General features: G+C 39.4%; 1 protein-coding gene and 1 long non-coding RNA gene across 2 annotated transcripts in view; both read right to left on the bottom strand.

Moving 5' to 3' along the window:
* The window catches only part of LOC118815118 (class I histocompatibility antigen, F10 alpha chain-like), a 40225-nt gene extending 23004 nt beyond the window's left edge, over positions 1–17221 (bottom strand). The window contains exons 1-4 of the mRNA XM_036581057.1: positions 17063–17221; positions 12125–12397; positions 11712–11999; positions 10116–10400 (exon numbers count right to left, since the gene is read on the bottom strand). Coding sequence (XP_036436950.1) covers positions 10116–10400; positions 11712–11999; positions 12125–12397; positions 17063–17123 — 907 coding nt within the window. The 5' untranslated portion in view covers positions 17124–17221. The remainder of the gene's footprint in view (positions 1–10115; positions 10401–11711; positions 12000–12124; positions 12398–17062) is intronic.
* LOC118815126 lies at positions 957–7696 on the bottom strand. The gene is made up of 3 exons (XR_005007784.1): positions 7582–7696; positions 3615–4350; positions 957–3517 (listed from the first exon to the last, which is right to left on the bottom strand). It is a non-coding gene; the product is annotated as an uncharacterized LOC118815126 (long non-coding RNA).
* Positions 17222–19572: the final 2351 nt, after the last annotated feature.

The following is a 19572-nucleotide window of genomic DNA, read 5'->3' as shown; positions in this document are numbered from 1 at the left end:
TTATTGTGTGACAGTCTCTCGTTGCAAATTGAACAATCAGAATCAGAATCAAGCTTTTTTGGCTAGGTATGCTTATGCTTTTTTTAGTGTGTGACAGTCTCTCGTTGCAGATTGAACATACCAGGAAACCAACTGTGCTGCTTATAAGTGCAAATAAGTCCATTCGTCTCCAAATGTTTGTCATAAATCAGTCTTTTTGTCTTTACGTTCGCTACTAGCGAGGCGAGACTGTGCGTAGCTGTGACCTGCAGTCTGCACGCCGGCCTTCAGGGTTATAGTGTGGTGAATTAGCAGCGTTTAAGACCATTTATTGTTAAACAGCGTTAGAACGATCAGCAGAGTTTTTTTTTTTTACTGTAAAGGAGGATTACTTTTATCGGGACAGTAAAAGAGCCGTATGTTGCTGACCCCTGAGTTAGCGTATGGAAGCACTTTGGCTTCTATGAAGCTGAAGGGAAAAGGGACCTGGATAAGAGCCACACTATATGCAGGTTGTGTCACACTAAACTAAAATATTTTGGAAACAACAAACATGAGAAACCGTATTACATGTTTCCACCCGTTTCCCGTCCAGTTATACTTGCTGCCAACCAGAGCACTATCAAGTAAGTGATGTCAAAACTTGCACCCAACTCGGAGGCGAATTTCAAACTCTATCACAACTTTTATTGCTAAGGATTTGCGTCCGTTCTCAGTCTTTGAGAACCAGGGCTTTCAGGCTGTGTTGCACACTTTGGAGCCGAGATACAGCGACCAGTCTCAAAGATATTTTACTGACCCAGGGAACTCCCCATACAACCAGACAAAAACCGAAGTTATGAAATCACTGAAGAAAACGGGTAGGATAGCTGTAACATGTGCTGTGTGGACGTCCATCACCACTGGATCTTATTTCACCATAACTGCTAATTTTATCACAGATGAGTGGCAGCAACGTTTAATGTGCTCCAAACAAGTTAGTTCACTAACCACATCACCTCCATTTGATTTATTAATACAAGATATTAGAAGTAAACGCATTATGGATCATTACAAATACTTTGCTTTAAAAGTACCAAGTCCTCAGACAGTAAGAAAATAGAAATCCTGTACAGAAAAAAGATGCATCAAGATGCATTAATAATAAACTTTTTTTTCTGAATATTCAACTTTTCTCAATTTCTCATGAAACAAATATTGAAAAATGATCAATCCTACATTTTCTCAGTCCTGTGAAGACAGAAAACAATCTACAATGTTTCAGAAAGGCAGATGCTTTAGTCATTAACAGAACATCTAAACAGTTCAAAGCCAGTTAAGAAAGCGGCCTCCTTTTAGTCAACTGCAAAACCCAGTTAAGAGACGCCACTCTGTTTATTACAAGTGAGATTTTGCCCTCTTTTAGCAAAATACATGAAATAAAACATATGTATGTACTTTTTAGATGGTCCCTTAATGACTATCGCACCAGTTATCCTCATTTCCAAATGATCATGTTTTGTGCACTTTAACAAGTGATACTTCTGAAATATATTTGATTGTTTTGTTGGCTTTATTCTGAGGAGTGAGGAAATGTAGTTTTGATCTTTTTCGAATGTTTATTTCATGAGAAATTGAGGAGAGAATGTCAAATACCCAACAAATGTTCAGTGTAAACTGACTTTACTGCTCTGTCACAGACAGACCATGAAACTGTCAGAATCTCAGGTTCAGCTCAGCTGTTTCCGTACTTCAGTATGTGCTAGAGTTACTTTTCGCACCCAATTCTGTTCACTTCTGGTTAATGCCAGTGTGTTTAGTTCTACTGTCACTACTTTTGTACTTTTGTACTTTGTACTTTTGTAAAGCAGTCAATACTTAGCAACCAGTGGAAAATATGAAAAAAAAAACATTCTGTTATCACAGATAACGGCAAGTAGAACACTTCTCAGCCAGATTTTTTTTTTTTTTGGTCATCTGACATAGAAGTCCATTTTCAGAGTGCATATTCTTTGTACTTTGAACAGAATCTGAATATAATCCTCGGAATATGAACTCAGTTTATACATTCAGGATAAAGATGACAACTCTAACCAGCACAAATCACACCTACAACTCCTCCAATAGCCAAACCCAGACCACCCTGCGAGGGAGGGCCCTCTGTAGACACATAAATGAACAAAAATCTGAGCCACATTTTTTAAATAACAAAAAACAGTTTCTGAAATGAAAGTTTTCAAATGGAATAAATGAACTGTGGGAACAGCAGATGTAACTCTGAATCTGAAGTATGGCCTCCTCATCTACAATGAATCTGTATAGAAATCTTATTCTGATCAACCCGACTGCATTACGCTACTGAAATCAACCAGTGTTTTAGAGACGGTCCAGATCAGAACGGCTTTATTCCAAGGATGTATGAACATTGACCTGCCTGAGAGAACCCTACGCTCAGGGTTTCTTTGTCCAGGACTAACACAGGTTTATTTGAAAAGTTACTGTATGAGGACATACGTACATTTTCCCCTTATTTAAAATTAGTCACAATGGTGCAGGAAGGGTTAATGGGGAAATGTGTCATTGTTACCAATAATTCTACATTTATTGATTAAAGTCGGCAATATTTTGAAGTTCTGTGTCATAAGCAGCTTAATGCAATTTAAAAAGCTAATTTCTGGTCTAGTCTCTGCACATCTGCTGTACTGTTAAGCAGCATTTACAGTTATATAAAGCAAACAATTGCAGTAACAGTGAAAAAGCAGAACATGGAATGACTTATACTCTGCTAGGAATCCCAAGAATTGTAAATCGAATTACCCCATTTTGTAACTAGTGGTTCTTTGATGGAGCTGTGAGTCACATAGCAGTCATAATCTGCTGTTTGGTCCTCCTGGATCTCCACACTCCGGTAGGCTCCATCTTCATTGGGTCTGACTCCTGAAGATCTTAGTAGGTGTTCAGGCTGTGAAGTGTGCAACTTCCTCACATCCAGCTTCACGTCTTTGGGGTAGAAGCCCGTGGCCAGGCAGGTCAGGGTCAGTCTGCCTGAGTTAGTTGTAGATTTCTTTGCAAATGCATGAACATCTGGTTTAGCTGAAAGAACAGCAATAAATTCCTTTTTTATTGAAAAAGGAAATAAAATAAAATGCACATACATACACACTGTTTATTTTTTTAAATTTCCTTCAGTAGCCTGTTACCATCTGCTACAGAGTTAACCAGTGTGCTGTGGCAAACAACCTGTAAATGTGAGGAATTAATGTGACAAGACAGTGAAGATAAAGACATTAGCTGGATCAAAACCAGGAAAATCATACAGAGAATGGAAACTTGGGATTTTATATGAAGAGAGATAAATCACTAACTGGAATTTGTGTGTCTCATTCGCTGGATCAGGATGTCCACGTTGACCTTGAACCACTGCTCTTTGCTCTCTCACACACACACACACACATACCTGGGGCAGTTTAGTCTGACTGCAGGTCTTTGGACTGTGGGAGGAAACCCACACAGATACAGGGGGAACATACAGACTCCACACAGAAAGGACCCTCGTAGCCTGACCAGAGAATCGAACATTAAATTAACATTATACTGATGAAGAAATGATGACAACAGTAAATTATTGATTCACATCCTCAGAAGACGCGTCTTACTCTCAGTCATCAGAATCATCTCCTCAGGGAAGGGGTTTGAAGTAGGGGTCTGCAATCCTGTGGATTCCCGCTGGACCCGCCACAATGCCTTCTGGGTCTAATTTTCAGTGTTGTGAGTGGAAGCGGGAGGGAACCCAGCCCACTGCAGGCGGGAGCGGGATGAAGCACACATAAAGAGAAGTGCCACAAACTAATGAACAGCCAGAATAAAGCAGAACCATCCCTAAATGATACGAAGGCCACAGCTGCCCCGCAAAACACCAAAAATAGCCACTCTGTGGTTTAATTCCTGCTTTGTGTTTAAATGGTGCATAAATGGCGTTTGGTGAAGTTACTCACAGTGAGCCTGATGACCATGACTGCTGTGTTATTTCAGCAGAGAGGAATGTATCTGTGAATAAACTGTGTCAGATATTGAATGTCACTTCCCCTTGATGGAACTGTGTGGGCGGAAGCAGGAAAGCACATTTCAGTTGTGGGCTTGAACAGTACAAACGATTACCATTTTCTATGGGAGCAGGATGAAATCTTGTGGGAGCGAAACTGAAAAAACAGTCCCGCGCAGACCCATGTTACAAAATTACATGTTGTGTGCAGTTACACGTTTCCACCAGAGAGGTCTCCAAATGCCCAAATCTTACAGAATGGAAAAGAGTCTGTGCTGTAAGAAAGTCTGGTGTGGAATCCTGAATGATCTGGAGTTCCAGTGTAATTCACTTCCTCTGTTCTGGAGTTCCTGTGAAACAGATATTAAATTGTTGTTATGTACCATCACCAGTCACTTTATTAGAAACAGCTACCTTGTACTTCCATTAACTGGCCACTTTATTAGAAACACCTACCTTGTACTTCCATTAACTGGCCACTTTATTAGAAACACCTACCTTGTACTTCCACTCACTGGCCACTTTATTAGAAACACCTACCTTGTACTTCCACTAACTGGCCACTTTATTAGAAACACACGGTGGAGACTGATGTGGTGTTGTGTGTGGAGCTGGAATGAATGTTTGAGACACAGCAGTGTTATTGTAGGTTTTACACAAGTCAGTATCAGGGCTGGGTTGAGAGTGGACCGTCCACCCATAATTATCCAGACAAGAGCAGCTCTGAGGTCAGAAACTGACCACTGATGAAGGTTTAGAGAACGACTAACACAAACTGGTGACAGATGAACTACAGAGTTTAACTGTACACCACAAGGTGGAGCTTCAAGGAAGGGGTTTCTAATAAAGTGGCCAATGAGCTAATAAGAACAGAACTGGTGTTTTACAGAAAGACATATTAAGGATAAATACACAGTTATCAGATATAATCAATAATATTTTTGGGGGTAACTATTTAAATAATCTGAAGCAGCTGTAACTGTAATCCATCTGTAATCTGCTGTAAGTAAATCCACAGGATCCTGACTGTGAGCAGCAGGTCTAGACCTCTGAAGATTACTTTGAAATATCCATATTCTTCAATGAATCATAAGATATTTCAGTGCCAGCAGTTATAATTATTCAGCCAATATGTATAATCACAAAAAGAACGTGACACAAAACTAGTCAAAAGTTTGAGCTTATTTTTTCATAATAAACAACACTTCTAACTATACAGGCTTCTCTATAATAGATTAACAGTCAATGTGGATTTCAGTCTGAAGAGCAGGTCAGTTAAACATCTGAAGATATTTATCAGGTGATTTGAAGCAGATATTAAGACACGGTGTGGTGATTTTGAGGAATTCAAGACTATATTTTTATATAGTTCAGAGAAAATGTTTCAGTTTGTATGTTTGATCATATTTTTAAATGTAGACATTTCTGTCTAATCCTCCTCGTCCCTTTCAGAAAGTCTTTTATGGTTTTGTTTTTCTACTGTATATCTGTATTTGTAATGCACACATTGTAACGTATGAACTACTTATGATAATTTGTCCTGCTGAGTTTAAGGTGAAGCAGCTGTCTGCTCCGCTGTTTGATCAGAGTGACCATTCGGTATTCCTGACCCACCATTGCTGGCCCCACCTGAAAAGGAACAAGGTTACCATCAGACTTGTTAAAAGGAAAAAATTAGGACGCAGTTCATTCTTTTGTTGCCTGAAATACAGACCGTCTGTCTGCAAAGCCCTGCTGTGCAAAGCTCTGTAGAAAAATTCACTCCCTCTGATTTCCTAAAAAGCCACTACAGACAGTTTCCAGTGATAAACAACAGTCTTGAGCCGACTGTCAGCAGCACCAGACGTCACTGATATGTTCTCGGTGTGCGGGATGGATGACCGCTTTTCAGTTGGACAATTTAAATGTCAGCAAAACTGCTGTCTGCTCCTTTCAACAGCACAAAAATAAACCAGTTTAGTCTTATAATCTGCATTTTCCTATATATCTGTCCTAATATGTCGTCTGTCCTCTGAAACACTCTATAGTAGTGAAAAACAATTTAATATAACCCAGACTAACAGCCTGATAACAATGGGCCTCATTTACCATCTTCCTGAAAGTGTTCTTGAGAAAGGTTCTAGGAAAAAGTCTGCGTCAGATTCATGGCGTGTTCTTAAAGCGCAGAACTGTTCACAGCTTTGTGCTCTAGAGTGAGTGTAGATTCTGTTCTTACCTAAGAACAAAACCTAGATAAGAAAACACTGGTGAATGTCAGAATCTCCATGAAAACTGCTTAAGTTGGTTTTAAGAAGACACTTGTGCTTAAGAACGGTTGGTGAACAGTAACTGTGGTCTGCAGGCCATCATAACATAGTAAGCTTTAGCCATTTTTTATTTTAGCCCACAAATCATGGCTGTTTCTAAACTGGACTTTGACTGGGGAAAATATATACAAAACACAGTTCAGAGGCTGATTTACTTCTCTCTGGCCAGTGTGGGCGATTATGCAGTCGAACTCCTCTGGCAGCAGATTTAAATGAGTTTATGGGGTTGTTGTCAGATTCTCAGAATACCCTGCTGGCAAAACGCTCGGCTCCACAGAAGAAGCAAGACAAGAAGCAACTGCTGAATTTCTGATCTGAAGCGTTAGCGTGTTTATGTTCTCTGGTTTAAGCCTCTCTGAGCTGCTACTGCATAATCTGCTGTACTGAAACTGGTTATGAAAACCGAAGCAGCTTTCATGATAAGCGCGGCATCAGCTGCTCAGTCTGTAGAGTTGGCTGGTCTCTCTTTCAGTCAATATTCACAGAAATTTCCCTATACAATAAAACCTGAACATGAAACCTGAAATTTCCTTGTGACTGACCAAAATGGGAAAGCATGTTGCAGGCTTCTCTTTGGTGTTACTGCATTGTCTGCCCTAATGAAACTGGTTACTGGAGAAAAGGGCTATGAAAACCGAAGCTGCTCTCACACTGAACACAGCAGGCTGTCACTCTGCTCAGCTGCTCAGTCTGTAGAGCTGCAACAAAATCATATTGACACTGACCAGTTGCAGCATTTACAGCACCTGGAATGCCTGGTAAATAAAAAATATTACGCACATGTAAAATGAACATTAACTGCTGTTTGGTTTTCAGAATTGCATTTCTATTATTGTTTATATTTTTGTTTAGTCAAAATAATGGAAAAACAATATTTGATGCTAAGCTATGATAAACTTGGAAAAAGACTGACCTCACTACATAAATCATCAAATAAACAAGGCCATTTCAGACCTTAACATTTAATACTAACTTCAGCTAAAAAGGAGGGACCATTAGCTCATTTCACACTGACCAAGAAGTATTTAAGTAAATTCACCACTGTGTTCTGAACATTAGTTAAGAACTTTTCTGAACTGTTGGTTTTATGATGACAAGATCCTAATCACACATTTCCCTGGTGATGAGCTTCTTCCTGTCATTGTGCATCTCATTTTAAGGATGAAGGTGCTGAGGTGGAAGCCTGAGGAGGCTTTTTTTCCTTTTGGTAGTACATTTTCAATAAATAGACTTCACTCTTTGAACACAACCTGTACTAAGATAGTCTATACTCACCAATTTTCCCCTTCTTTATAAGGGCGAAGATGATCCCACCGAGAATCAGCAGAAGCACCACCACTCCGCCAATCACTGCTCCAACCAGTCCTGAACTCTCACAGTCAAAGCACAGTTTGTCTGTAAACAGAACGGTGTTGAACAAAAACCAGTTATATATTTTTGTTCTACCATGACAGTGAAAACATGCTGTAAATCTAAAGTGGACTCTCTTCTATCGTTCATCTGCAGGGGTGACAGATTTTGCTCAACCCGCTGCAATACTGCACCAGCATAAAGCTACTGAAAACATTATTATTCTCTACAAATATTAGTCACAGCCAATCCCAGTCTAGTGTACTACTGCAGGTCTACAGAGCCTCTGCATCAGTACTGAACTGCTGCTTACGCAACATCAGAACTCAGGAGCCTGTATGAGATTTAACAGAGGACTCCTTCAATTTCAGCCCTCCATCAGGTCCCAGTGACAGAACCCAACTCTGTACCTGTATGAAAAGTGCTCAGCTTTGGTGGCTCCTGCAGATGCACACACAGCGGCTCTGTGAGCAGCACCTTTTCTCTAGAAAATGAAGCTATATCCACAAGGGGGCAGGTCAGAGCTCAAAGATAGGTGGCTAGCAGGCAAGTCCTGACTTGAGAAGACAAAGACTTGCAGCAGAAGTGTTTTTTTTCCTGTGGTTATCAGGATGTGGTAAATCTTTATCTGTGACATATGTGAGAGTTCAGGAGACCAGTGTTTACAGGAATGATGATTTTTTTGAAGAGCCTGCTGCTCATAACCCAGTCTGACCAACAATTTCCCAAGCAGGACTTTACACTGAATATTGCCCTATATCTATTGGTTCATCTGTAAAAGATTGTGTCAGGACAACATATACATTCTGTTGTTAGGTATACAAGTGGCTATTTGTGCTTGCCTTTTTTAACATAAGGGGAAAGTAACTAGAATAGACAGACAACAGCTAAAACTAAAGGAAAAAAGAAAAAATATGGAACAATGTGGTTTTTGTATACATCACATATTGTATCATGTATTTATGTGTATTTTGTCCCCAATAAAACCATTTTGGATGCTTGAATAATATTAAAATAATAAGAATAATAATAAGTTTAAAGGAGATTCCAGAGATTTTTCAAAATTGTTTCAGGTGTAAACAGGTTCATTCAGAGTGGTTTAGTGTGAAACACTCCGTTCTAGATAAGCTTACCGAGTCAGAATCGTTCCCTGTGGTGGTGACAGGAACCAGACACTGCCTGATGACCGAGACATTGATTTATGATTGTTTAGAGAAGATTTTGGCCCAAAACATACTTAATCTATTAAGGTCAGAGGGATACATGCAGGGCGCTGTGAGGCAAAATAGTCTCCAAAGAAAACTTATTATTTCAGATTTTCCACTATTTTCCATCATCAACATTCCATATAAACTCAGAAGACTCGTGTAGGTTCACTGGTGGTTTGGATAGTAAATAAAATGTCTATATTTGTGTTGTAGTCATGGCGACACCTGGTTTCTATCACCACCACTGAAAAGATATATAACCATTTCACACCAAACCACTCTGAATCACTCTGTTTACACTTCACACACAGAATTATGCAGAAAGTGTGAAAATCCCTGAAATTCCCTTTAAGCGAATCTGTTTTTGTAGATGTGGCTGAACTGAAATTACTGAAAATAATGACTACAACTGCAAGTAGCAGCTACTTCTAAAAAATATCTACACATTCATACGTACGTGTTTTTAACTGCTGTCGGAACAAAACCTTGACTTCAGCCAGCAAAATGTTAATTTCTTGACAACACTTATATCTCCAAAATAGTAACTTTACAGAAGAAGGAAAAAACCTACCGTACTTTTACTATGAATCAATGTTACTAGACTTTTTTCCTGAGTCATTTTGGGCTGTTTCTTAAGGTGCATTCATCGTTAAATTTACATAAAATGTAAAAGGAAACAGGCTTTTTCAAATTATTTCTAAAATTTAAAAAAACAGTGACAAAAATGGAGATACAAGGTTTTGTTCCAACACCAGCAATATGTAGCAGTTTGGTCAAGAATGTGTTCATGGTAATTTTGGGGTAATTGTTCTGCAGCATTTATTTGTTGGGTTTTTCTATAAGGACTCTTATTTTGAAGGCGGAGCTAGCCCCCTGGCTGTGGTCTATGTAGATTAGTAAGTACTGAGACAGTCTAGCGCTGAGGGCTGAGAGAGTAAGACGTGAGCTTAACCTAAAGCGAACTGTTAGAGCAAAGCTGAGCTTTGATTAACAGATTAAAAGAACATCTTCAAATAAAGACATCGTTCCTGCGAACCCTGCTCTCCTGGCTCTATTTGGGACAGAAAACATTTACAACAATATTAGTATTGATTAAAGTGGGGAAATACTTTAAAGCTGCCCTCATCATGTAGTTTTGGGTCTAGTCTCTGCACATCTGCCATTCTGTTAAACAGGGTTTAGATTTACACTGAGAAACTAATTCTAAACTATAAAAGACCAGAAATACATTAGATACACAGATATAATTACCCCATTGTTTAACTATCGGTTCTTCGAGGGTGACGTGAGTCACATAACAGTCATAATCTGCTGTATCGTCCTTCTGGATCTTCACACTCTTCCTCAGCTGGTAGGTTCCATCACCATTGGGTCTGACTCCTGAAGATGTTACTAGATGTTCAGGCAGTGAAGTGCGGAACTTCCTCACACTCATCTTCACGTCTTTGGGGTAGAAGCCCGTGGCCAGGCAGGTCAGGGTCAGCTTGGTCGAGTCAGTTGTAGATTTCTTTGCAAATGCATGAACATCTGGTTTGGCTGAAATGACAGAAATAAATTCCTTTTTTAGTTTTGAAAAAGGAAAAGTCAATGAAATGCACACACACTGTTTCCATTTTTCATTTTTCACAAAGTTTCAAAAATGTCCTGCAGTAGCCCGTTACCATCTTCTGCAGGGTTAACTACCAGACAGCAGCAAACAACCTGTAAACGTGTTTTCTGCGACACTGTAGCCAATTTAAAGCGACCTTTTACAAAAAGTCTGAGGACAGCTGACTCGTCAGAGTGAGTGACGGTCAGCACGTCAGAGAACGTTTAGTTAATTCATTCACTTAATTCATTCCAGACCTGCTCATATTGAAAATAACATTTTAAATGGTGTAACTTTACATGGATCCGCTATTGAAGGAGAAAATGAGTTTAAGTACTGGGGGTGGAGAAAAATAGATTCTTAGGTGCATCGCGATGCTAACATGGACGATTCTGAATCGATTCACAAATTCCCGGACAGTCTGTGGGGCACATAACAAAAACACAACTGGATGAGTGAGAAATCCGACCGGCTCCCTCTGCATTAAAGCCAGGTTAGGTCAGGAGTCACAGCACAAATGATAAGAAGAGACATTTTGTCCTTTCAACAAAAGTCAAACCAGCTTGGGAGCCACAATACTCAATGTCCAGTATGTCTCAGTGTGTGTTGATGTCCTAGTATAGACTAAACAATGTAAACGAAAACGCAGATTTACTCTGCTCTGCTTTAAGATTTAGCTATAACTGCTTTCCTCCCGTCTCCACCAGAAAACTTTTCCTCAAAAGGAGAACAGTTTATTATAAAATGTCTCTCAACGTTCGACTGTTTTACGAGGCTGAAGTCGCTTCTCCTTCACCAGCTTCTTGTTCTAATACATGCACACTAGTGAACACACACTAGGGGGCAGTGAGCACGCTTGCCCAGAGCGGTGGGCAGCCCTATCCACAGCACCCAGGGAGCAGTTGGGGGTTAAGTGAACAAGGTACTCTAAAGCCTGACTCGCTCGTTTCTCCCAGGGTTTTTAAATCTTTACTTCTGAATTATTTTAGTTCTGTTTGTAACTGTTTTAGTTGAATATTTTATTTATCTATTTATTTTGATCTTTAATTTTTCTATTTTATATACTATTATTATTTTTATATATTTTTACTCATATTTTATTGTTTCCTATTATTGTTTTATTGTCTCTTATTATTGTCTGTAAATGAGGGCCCCCTTTGATGTAAACCCGAGCTTAAATAAAGAATGATGATGATGATGATGATGATGCTTTCAGGAAATAAGCCACTAGAAAAATATACAAGGACTTTGGGACTCACAGTGTTTTCTCAGTGCTTCTTTTCCGTACTCCATGAATTTGGTGAGCCAGTCCACACATTCTTTCTCCAGGTAACCCTTGGTGTACTGGTTCAGGATGGGCACATCATCCCATTTCCTTTTGGTTGGCTCAGCTTCTGGAACTGGAGCGATCCACCGCATGTTCTCATCATCAAAAGAGAGGAACTCCTTTCCATCGTAGCTGTACTCATCAATGCCTTTCAGAAATCTGACATTTCCATCTGCTTCATCGATCTCACAGCCATGTCTCCACTGAAGAACGTGAAGGTCTGGAACTGAGTTAATGTAACAAGACAGTGAAGATAAAGACATTAGCTGCTCAAAACCAGAGGAATCATACAGTGGATGGAAACTTGTGATGTTTTTAAAGAAGAATGAGTGACAGATCACTAACCGGTCTGATTGTGTCTCATTCGCTGCATCAGGATGTCCACGTTGACCTTGAACCACTGCTCTTTGCTCTTGCGAGACTGGGTGCCTTTGTCCCAGTAATCTGGCTGCATCTTCTCCTTCATCCAGTCCTGCTTAGGAACCTTAACCTGGTCCTTACTGTTGTAGTAGTCGATCTCCCGGTCATCGAGCAGACCCAGTGCTGTGAACTCATAGATCCCTGGTAGAGCGACATCTTTGTTGAGGGCGGAGTAAATGTAGTACAGAGAGTGTTGATCTGGAGGGATAATGAGAAAAAAGTGTAAGAAAACTAACTGATAAATGAAACATAATATCTCTAATCATTTTATCTTGAAACACACTTGAGACACACCTGTAGTGGAGCATGGATCTCAACCTAACAAGTAAAAAGCAACCGAGTAGTTAAACAGGTTCAAGTAGGACATGTTTTGGTTACTTTCTCTTATTCCCACAGCAATGTCACCTGCAAATATCCACAGCAATTAAACAGATATTTCTTGAGATTCTCCATAAAGTTTAGTAACTTATTTTGTCAAGTATTTTTGATTACTGAGTTCACACAATTCACTCATATGTTGTTTTAATCTCCCACTTTGTGGCTGTAACACAGAACTGTTAGCCAGGCTTATACAACCTCATTTCCAAAAAAGTTGGGATGCTGTGCAAAATGTAAATAAAAACAAAACACAATAATGTGCAAACCAAAATCGCAAAGAAGAAATCAAATATAAACAGGAACCATTAATGCTGAATGATATATACATCTTTTGGCAACATATGCTGCCATCCAGATGACGTCTTTTTCAGGGAAGGCCTTGATTATTTTAGCAAGACAATGTAAAACCACATTCTGCATGTATTACAACAGCATTGCTGCTAAATGGTTTTTCATTGTTTTTAACAATAACAATAAAGATCTATCTATCTATTTACCTATCTATCTATTTATCTATCTATCTATCTATCTATCTATCTATTTATCTATCTATCTATGTATCTATATCTATCTATCTATCTATCTATCTGTCTGTCTATCTATCTATCTATCTATCTATCTATCTATTTATCTGTCCATCTATCTATCTATCTATCTATCAACAAATGAAAACACTTGTTCAGTGGTCAGTACAAAAACAGTGATGGGAACCGTCTTTACTGCTGGGTAATATTGTTTTGCCATTTTAGTGATATTTTAGCAATATATGTGAGAGTTAATGAGCGTTACATACATGATAATACCAACAAATAGAGGTTAGTTTTTATGTTTGTTTTATTAAGTCTATGTTACTCATGGTATTAACGTCGCACACACAGAGGCTCCAAAAGAAGGTCCAGCTCGATGTTTAGGTCTCAAATTATCTCAAAATCAACATCATACTGATGGAGTCATGCTGATCATAGTAGATAATTCACTAACAACCTACCAAAACACTACCACAACAAGCTGTGTCCACTAAAGTGATGCGTATCTCCTCTTCTGTGACGTCTTTCTTAAAGCAACATTATGTAACAGTTCTACCTTAAAACAAGAGCTTCAAAATAATTTGGACGGTACACTGACTTATAATAATGGGACGCCTGTTATAGTGCTACGTAACTTCACACAACAACTACGGCTCCAGCTAGCTACAAGAAGCTAGCTCTGTATTCCCAACATGGGCATCATAGCAACGCCTGCCAAAGAACAAAGAAGACCTTTTCAGAGGAAGCGAGGAAGAGAAAAAGAGAGAGTGACTGAGTACGAGATCGGACAAGAGTAAATCTCGGACTGGCTATTACACGTAGGTGAGAGCCAAAAGAGAAAAGGGGATGTAAGACAGTCTAACGACTAATGGGAAAACAATGAAAATCCAAATCAGAGTGTAAGTGGCATCCCTGCCAGTGTTATTTATGGAAGACTGAAAAGACCAGTTCTCACATGATGCTGCTTTAAGTTCACAGATAGTCAGGCTCACATACATCTGCCTAGGCCTTTTAAGGTTCCTCCCAGAGTTGCTGACTGACGGCTCTGATATGTATGGATTATCCAATAACACTGGGAGAACCGTGACTGGAAACCAGGGGAAGTATGATCAGGACGGGGTGTATGATTAGACTCCACACCGACTGTCAGTAGACTTCTCCTTTAATGTACAAACCCAATTCCAAAAACATTTAAACAAAAATTGAATGTAAAATGCAAAACAGAAAGCAAGGATTAGTAAATTCTGTTCGACCTGTTTTAAACTGAAAGTGATAGAAAAACATCATATTTGATGTTTTATCTTATGAACTTCATTGTTTTTGTAAACATACGCTCATTCCAAATGCAGCATGTTCTGAAAAAGTTGCGATGGGCAGATTTACCACTGTGTTACATCACCTTTTCATTTCAACAACAATAAACATTTGAGGACTGAAGACACAAACTGGGCGACCTGTCCAGGGTGTTTCCTGCTTTCCGCCCAATGACTTTGTTTTTACTGAAAATGTATTAATATTGTTCTTTTGTTGATATTTGTCAGGCGTCACATGAAAGGACAGAAAAATACATTTCATATGGATGCAGGACAAATATAATTCATTAATCGAACAGAATTAATAAGGGGGAACTGTTATTCCTGCTCTGTGCCGTGTCTGCTGACTGTATCTGCGTCTTCCTGGAGTCCTAAATATCTAAAAGCTCTTCATTAACATCAAAGCAGCGTCACAGCCGAGCTCATCATTTAATCAACATTTAATAGGGTCTAATTATTTGCAGTGACCACATTTAAAGAATGTCATGATTTTATCCAGTAAACTGCAGTCAGATGTAAATATCTGAACAGCCCTGGATTAATTCCATGTTGTTGTTGATTTTCTAAGTGTAAATAAGTTCACACATCCTCTACAGAGAGACATATGGTATATGGCATTCTGCTAATGTTAGGCCACAGTTTCTGTTAACTTACTGAGTTTAACATATTGGAAAAGTTAAATATAACATATAAACTGTGCCATAACTTTTGCACAGGCCACATTTTGTACTTTGTTTTTGTCCTAGTTTGTTAAATTCAGTAAATAAACAGTATCTGTGTATTAAATGGTGCAGAAGTGTGTTCTAGAGGATGTGTTCACTTAGTTACACTCAGTCAATCAACGACAACAGGGAATTTGACCAGAGGTTCATACAACTGTAGGTGCTAGAAAACAAAGCTCAGATGCTTTATAATGATTGAATAATGAATTATTCCCTTTAGATTACACAAAGGGAACATGACACCATACAGTGTAGCAGCAGTAACAAGTTTTTATCATTTATTCAGGATCAAATTTAAAGTCACTGAACAGAAACAGTGATGGGTTCTAGTGCTGGACAGTGTGTCACCTGTACCGGTGTAACATGACAGTGCTTTTCAGTTTTAACCTTATTTTTGGAAGATAATGAGCATTTTAGCAGTGATAATGACCACAACACAGTGGTGTCTCTGCTTCCAATCTGTTTTAGCACATTACATATGGTATCCAGGATCTGGTGACATAACGTGAGTATGATCACATGTGCACTCAAGCTGTATTTATACGCTGCAGCTACAGCTGTACAGATGGCATAGTGTAATTACACTCAACTCACTGTGGTAAACAGCCAGTCGGCCTTTATTTGATTCATGTTATTTAAATAATAATTTTGATTTACAAATTTAAAATGCCAGTTTGACCCATTTAACCCTTAGAAACCAAAAAATATGGGATTTTTTTGGTATTTTGGGACAATTACAATTACAGTTATAAAGTATTTACATGAGACAGTCACACAGGCCATATGTTATTTTCAGGAGACCCTGGGCTACTCAGATACGCCATTGTTTGACATGTAAATGCTAACAGAACTTTATATCTTTATACATTTGGATCGTTTCTGATCAAAAATTTACTTGGCGTCTGCAAAACTGTGTATTTTTTTAATTATAGCGATCTTGAAAACAAGTGCAGTTGTAGGTATCTTTTCAGAAATTGTTAGTCTGGAGTGTCTGTGAGCTGAAAGTGCAACAATTTTGATTGTGATTCATTCTGTTGGTTATTATGAGTATTTTTTTTTTTTTATTATAAGTTTTTATTGATTTTCTGTCCTCTTGGATTAGAGTCCTAAAACTCTGATACACAGAAATACAGGCTTTATTATTAATTACAAATTGAGCTGCATATTTAATGAGATTTTTATTACTCAAAATCAATGTAAACTGAAAGCCCTTTGTTTATAATATGAAGGCTAAAAGCAGAGATATAATAGTAGTGAGTGGGTTTGGGTGATTTTGGAGCTGGATCCAAACAGCAGAGCAAGAACATCAGGATTTTAGGGGATTTTCCGAGCCGATTTACTGCTGGTGCTGAATATGCTTGCTATTTAGGGCGGGTCTGCTGAATGTCCTGATATGTGGATCATCTTTGTGTCTTAAATCTCTCTGAAGTTATGAAGGCCAGAAGTGACCTACTGTTTCTTAGGGTCCGAGGGTTAAGAGAAAACACTGTTTTTAAATATTGGTCATCAGCCAGTCTGTCTGAAAAGAAATCTGAATCAGCCACACCAGTTTATAAATGGTGTTTCCTTACTGATTACAGGAGATAACGTGTAGAAATCCATGTCATACATGTGAAAAGAGTAAATTAATGGATGATAAGATGAAAAACAAAAATGCATAATAATAATAAAACAGCCCAAAGTGGGAAAAAGGTGTAAAACACATGAAGGTCTTCAGCAGCGGACTGTTTCTCAGCAGCTCTTCTCTGTTCCCAAATGTCTTCTTTCTCATATGTCCAGGTCTGCGAGGGACCCAGTTAGGTTTAACACAGTTTATCTAGCAGATGCTTTAACTCCAGTCCAGATAATGAGGGGGGGGGGTCAACTAAAGTAGTTCATCAGGAATTCTGAATGTCTGCGCAGCAGAAACAGTAAATAACTCACCTCCGAGAACAGAGACGACCACTCCACTGAGGAAGACCACACAGACTGCCGGAGCCCCCATCACCACCTTTACCACCTAGATCAGTAAAATCACTCTGGATGATCTTCTGCTGAGAAGAGTCTGACTCTCCTCTCTCCTACGTGTCAGTCTGGTCCGCTAGTTTACGCCTACTGTTTTTTTTTTCCCCGCCCGTATTCGGGAGAACTCCTGCGCCATGATTGGCTAAGAGCCCCTTCACTCTCCAGCAGTCCGCCAATCAGACCGAGCGCAGGACGGCTGTGCCTGAATACGGGTGGGTAAGAGGGAAATGGCGTAACTATATAAGTACTGTGGTTTAAGGCTGAGCCCGAGCTGAACTATCAGGACTATGGCTCTGATATTAGCTTAGCAGCAGTTTAGTCTCAGTCTAACACAGGTTTGGCTAAACCACTAACTTAATGGGATTAACACGAAGCTGCAGCCCGTGCGCATAAGGGTAGGAATCCCCGTAGCGAGTGCGTGTCTATAGATGGGCCGGGGTGGATGGGATCTGCCCATCCAAAAGTAATAATAGTCCTTGTTTTCTGGCCATGACCCCTCAGCCTACAAAATAGCTACATTAACACCAATCCTTTGACATGGTGAGCCACTCCAGCCTCCTGGGCATTGTTGTTTCTGTTCTTGATTGGTTCACCTCTTATCTAACAGATTGTAAGCCTTAATCTCTGTTGGCTGTAGCCCCTACGTCCCCAGATTCTACCCTGGAGAGATACTTTACCACAGCAAAACTCACACTTCTCCATAAGACCCACAGAAGATGCAGGTAAACTGAGAATAGAGCTGACGTCCTTTACTTTTATGGTCAACTCCTCAGGTTCCATCTGTTGATCTTTGGTTGTCCCAAGTTACAAAAGTGCTTCCATTAGAGCAACTGACCTACAACTTAAATCAGAAAATGTATAAGTTCTGGCAAATATGGCCATTGTTAATATCTTACCTTGACGCACCATCTGAAATAGTCAGTTTCTTCCCTTTTTTTCTTCCCTCCCTCCTTTACTCCATCATGTCCACTGTTAACCATGAGTCTGTATGTCCTAAGATAAATGTATCTGCACACAGGCACACACTATACAGCATGAGGCTGATGCACTGGACAACTTTATTTACAAATAGATCAATAAATCAGAAAAAACTAAAAAAACTACAAATCTGGCCCAAGGACAGACGACTATTCAGCTGAACCTGTGGCTTAATACAAAACAGGCTCTGATGCTATAGGTAAGACCCCAACCCACTATTAACCAAAAATACAACATGCAAAAGAAAAGAATTACTAGAATTACCGTATCAACCAAATACTGTATACCATTGCTGTTCTGGCTGCTACCTCAGTGACCGCATTGCTCATATATGCTAATATGTCATAGTGTGTTCCATCCTCCTCTGCACAGCTCCACATACTCTCAGTACCGTGTGCTGCCTGTGTTCTGTTCTGTATTTACTGTAAGTCTTTCGTATTTATTTACTGTACTGTACTGTCTGCACTGTGTTTCTTGTATTGTTCTGCACTTGTGTTCTGGAGGAATGTTGTTTTGTTCACTGTGTACTTATACAGAGCTGAAATGACAATAAAGCCTTGACTTGACATACAGTTAGCTCTTTAGCAGTCCTGACTGACCACAAAATTAAAACATAATATACTCAATAAACTTGTACCTGTCGAATGACAGCACTAGTGGTATTCAGTGCCTGACCTCCCTTTATCCCACAGCACTCAAATGCTCTCCACATGAAGGGGCATGTATTTCAATGAGCTTTAACCAGATATTAACCATAAAAGGTCTAGAGTACCACTCCCACTACACTTCTGAACAAGTGTCTCTGTTATCTCTGACCCCATCTGTCATTTCATCAATTCATCTCTTGCTTTAGGTCCCTACTGCCCTTAAAACTTCTGCTATCACTCCTATTCTTAAGAAACCTGGTCTGATACAGCCACTCTGGAACTCTATTGCCCGATTTCTAATTTGCCCTTTTTAGCCAAACTGTTAGAAAGTGTTGTAGCATCTCAATTGCAGTCTTTTTTAATAAATAATGATCTTTTTGAAAACTTCCAGTCAGGCTTTCGTACAGTGCATAACACTGAGACAGCACTTTTAGAGGTTCTAGATGATCTACTGCTGTCTTCTGATTCCAGTGCTATCAATTTTCTGCTCCTCTTAGATTCACCCGCTGCATTTGACACCTTTAATCATGACATACTCATCATACTGTTTCAGCTATTGGCATTACAGACGCTACCCTCGTCTGGTTCAGATCCTATCTCACTAATAGACTCCACTTTGTTGCTCTTGGTAAGCATAACTCTGCTATCAGTGCTGTTGCACAGGGTGTCCCCCAGGGTTCTGTCCTTGGCCCTCTTGGCCCTCTATTCTTCATCTATATTTGACCCTTCAGTCAGATCATCCGCAGTCATGGTCTTCATTTTCATTGTTATGCTGATGATATATAAATCTACGTCTGCACCAAC

The sequence above is a fragment of the Colossoma macropomum genome, unplaced genomic scaffold (assembly GCF_904425465.1).
Source record: "Colossoma macropomum unplaced genomic scaffold, Colossoma_macropomum, whole genome shotgun sequence".
NCBI lineage: Eukaryota > Metazoa > Chordata > Actinopteri > Characiformes > Serrasalmidae > Colossoma > Colossoma macropomum.
Note: the sequence above shows the minus strand (reverse complement) of the source record. Positions and strands in the feature narration are given on the sequence as shown.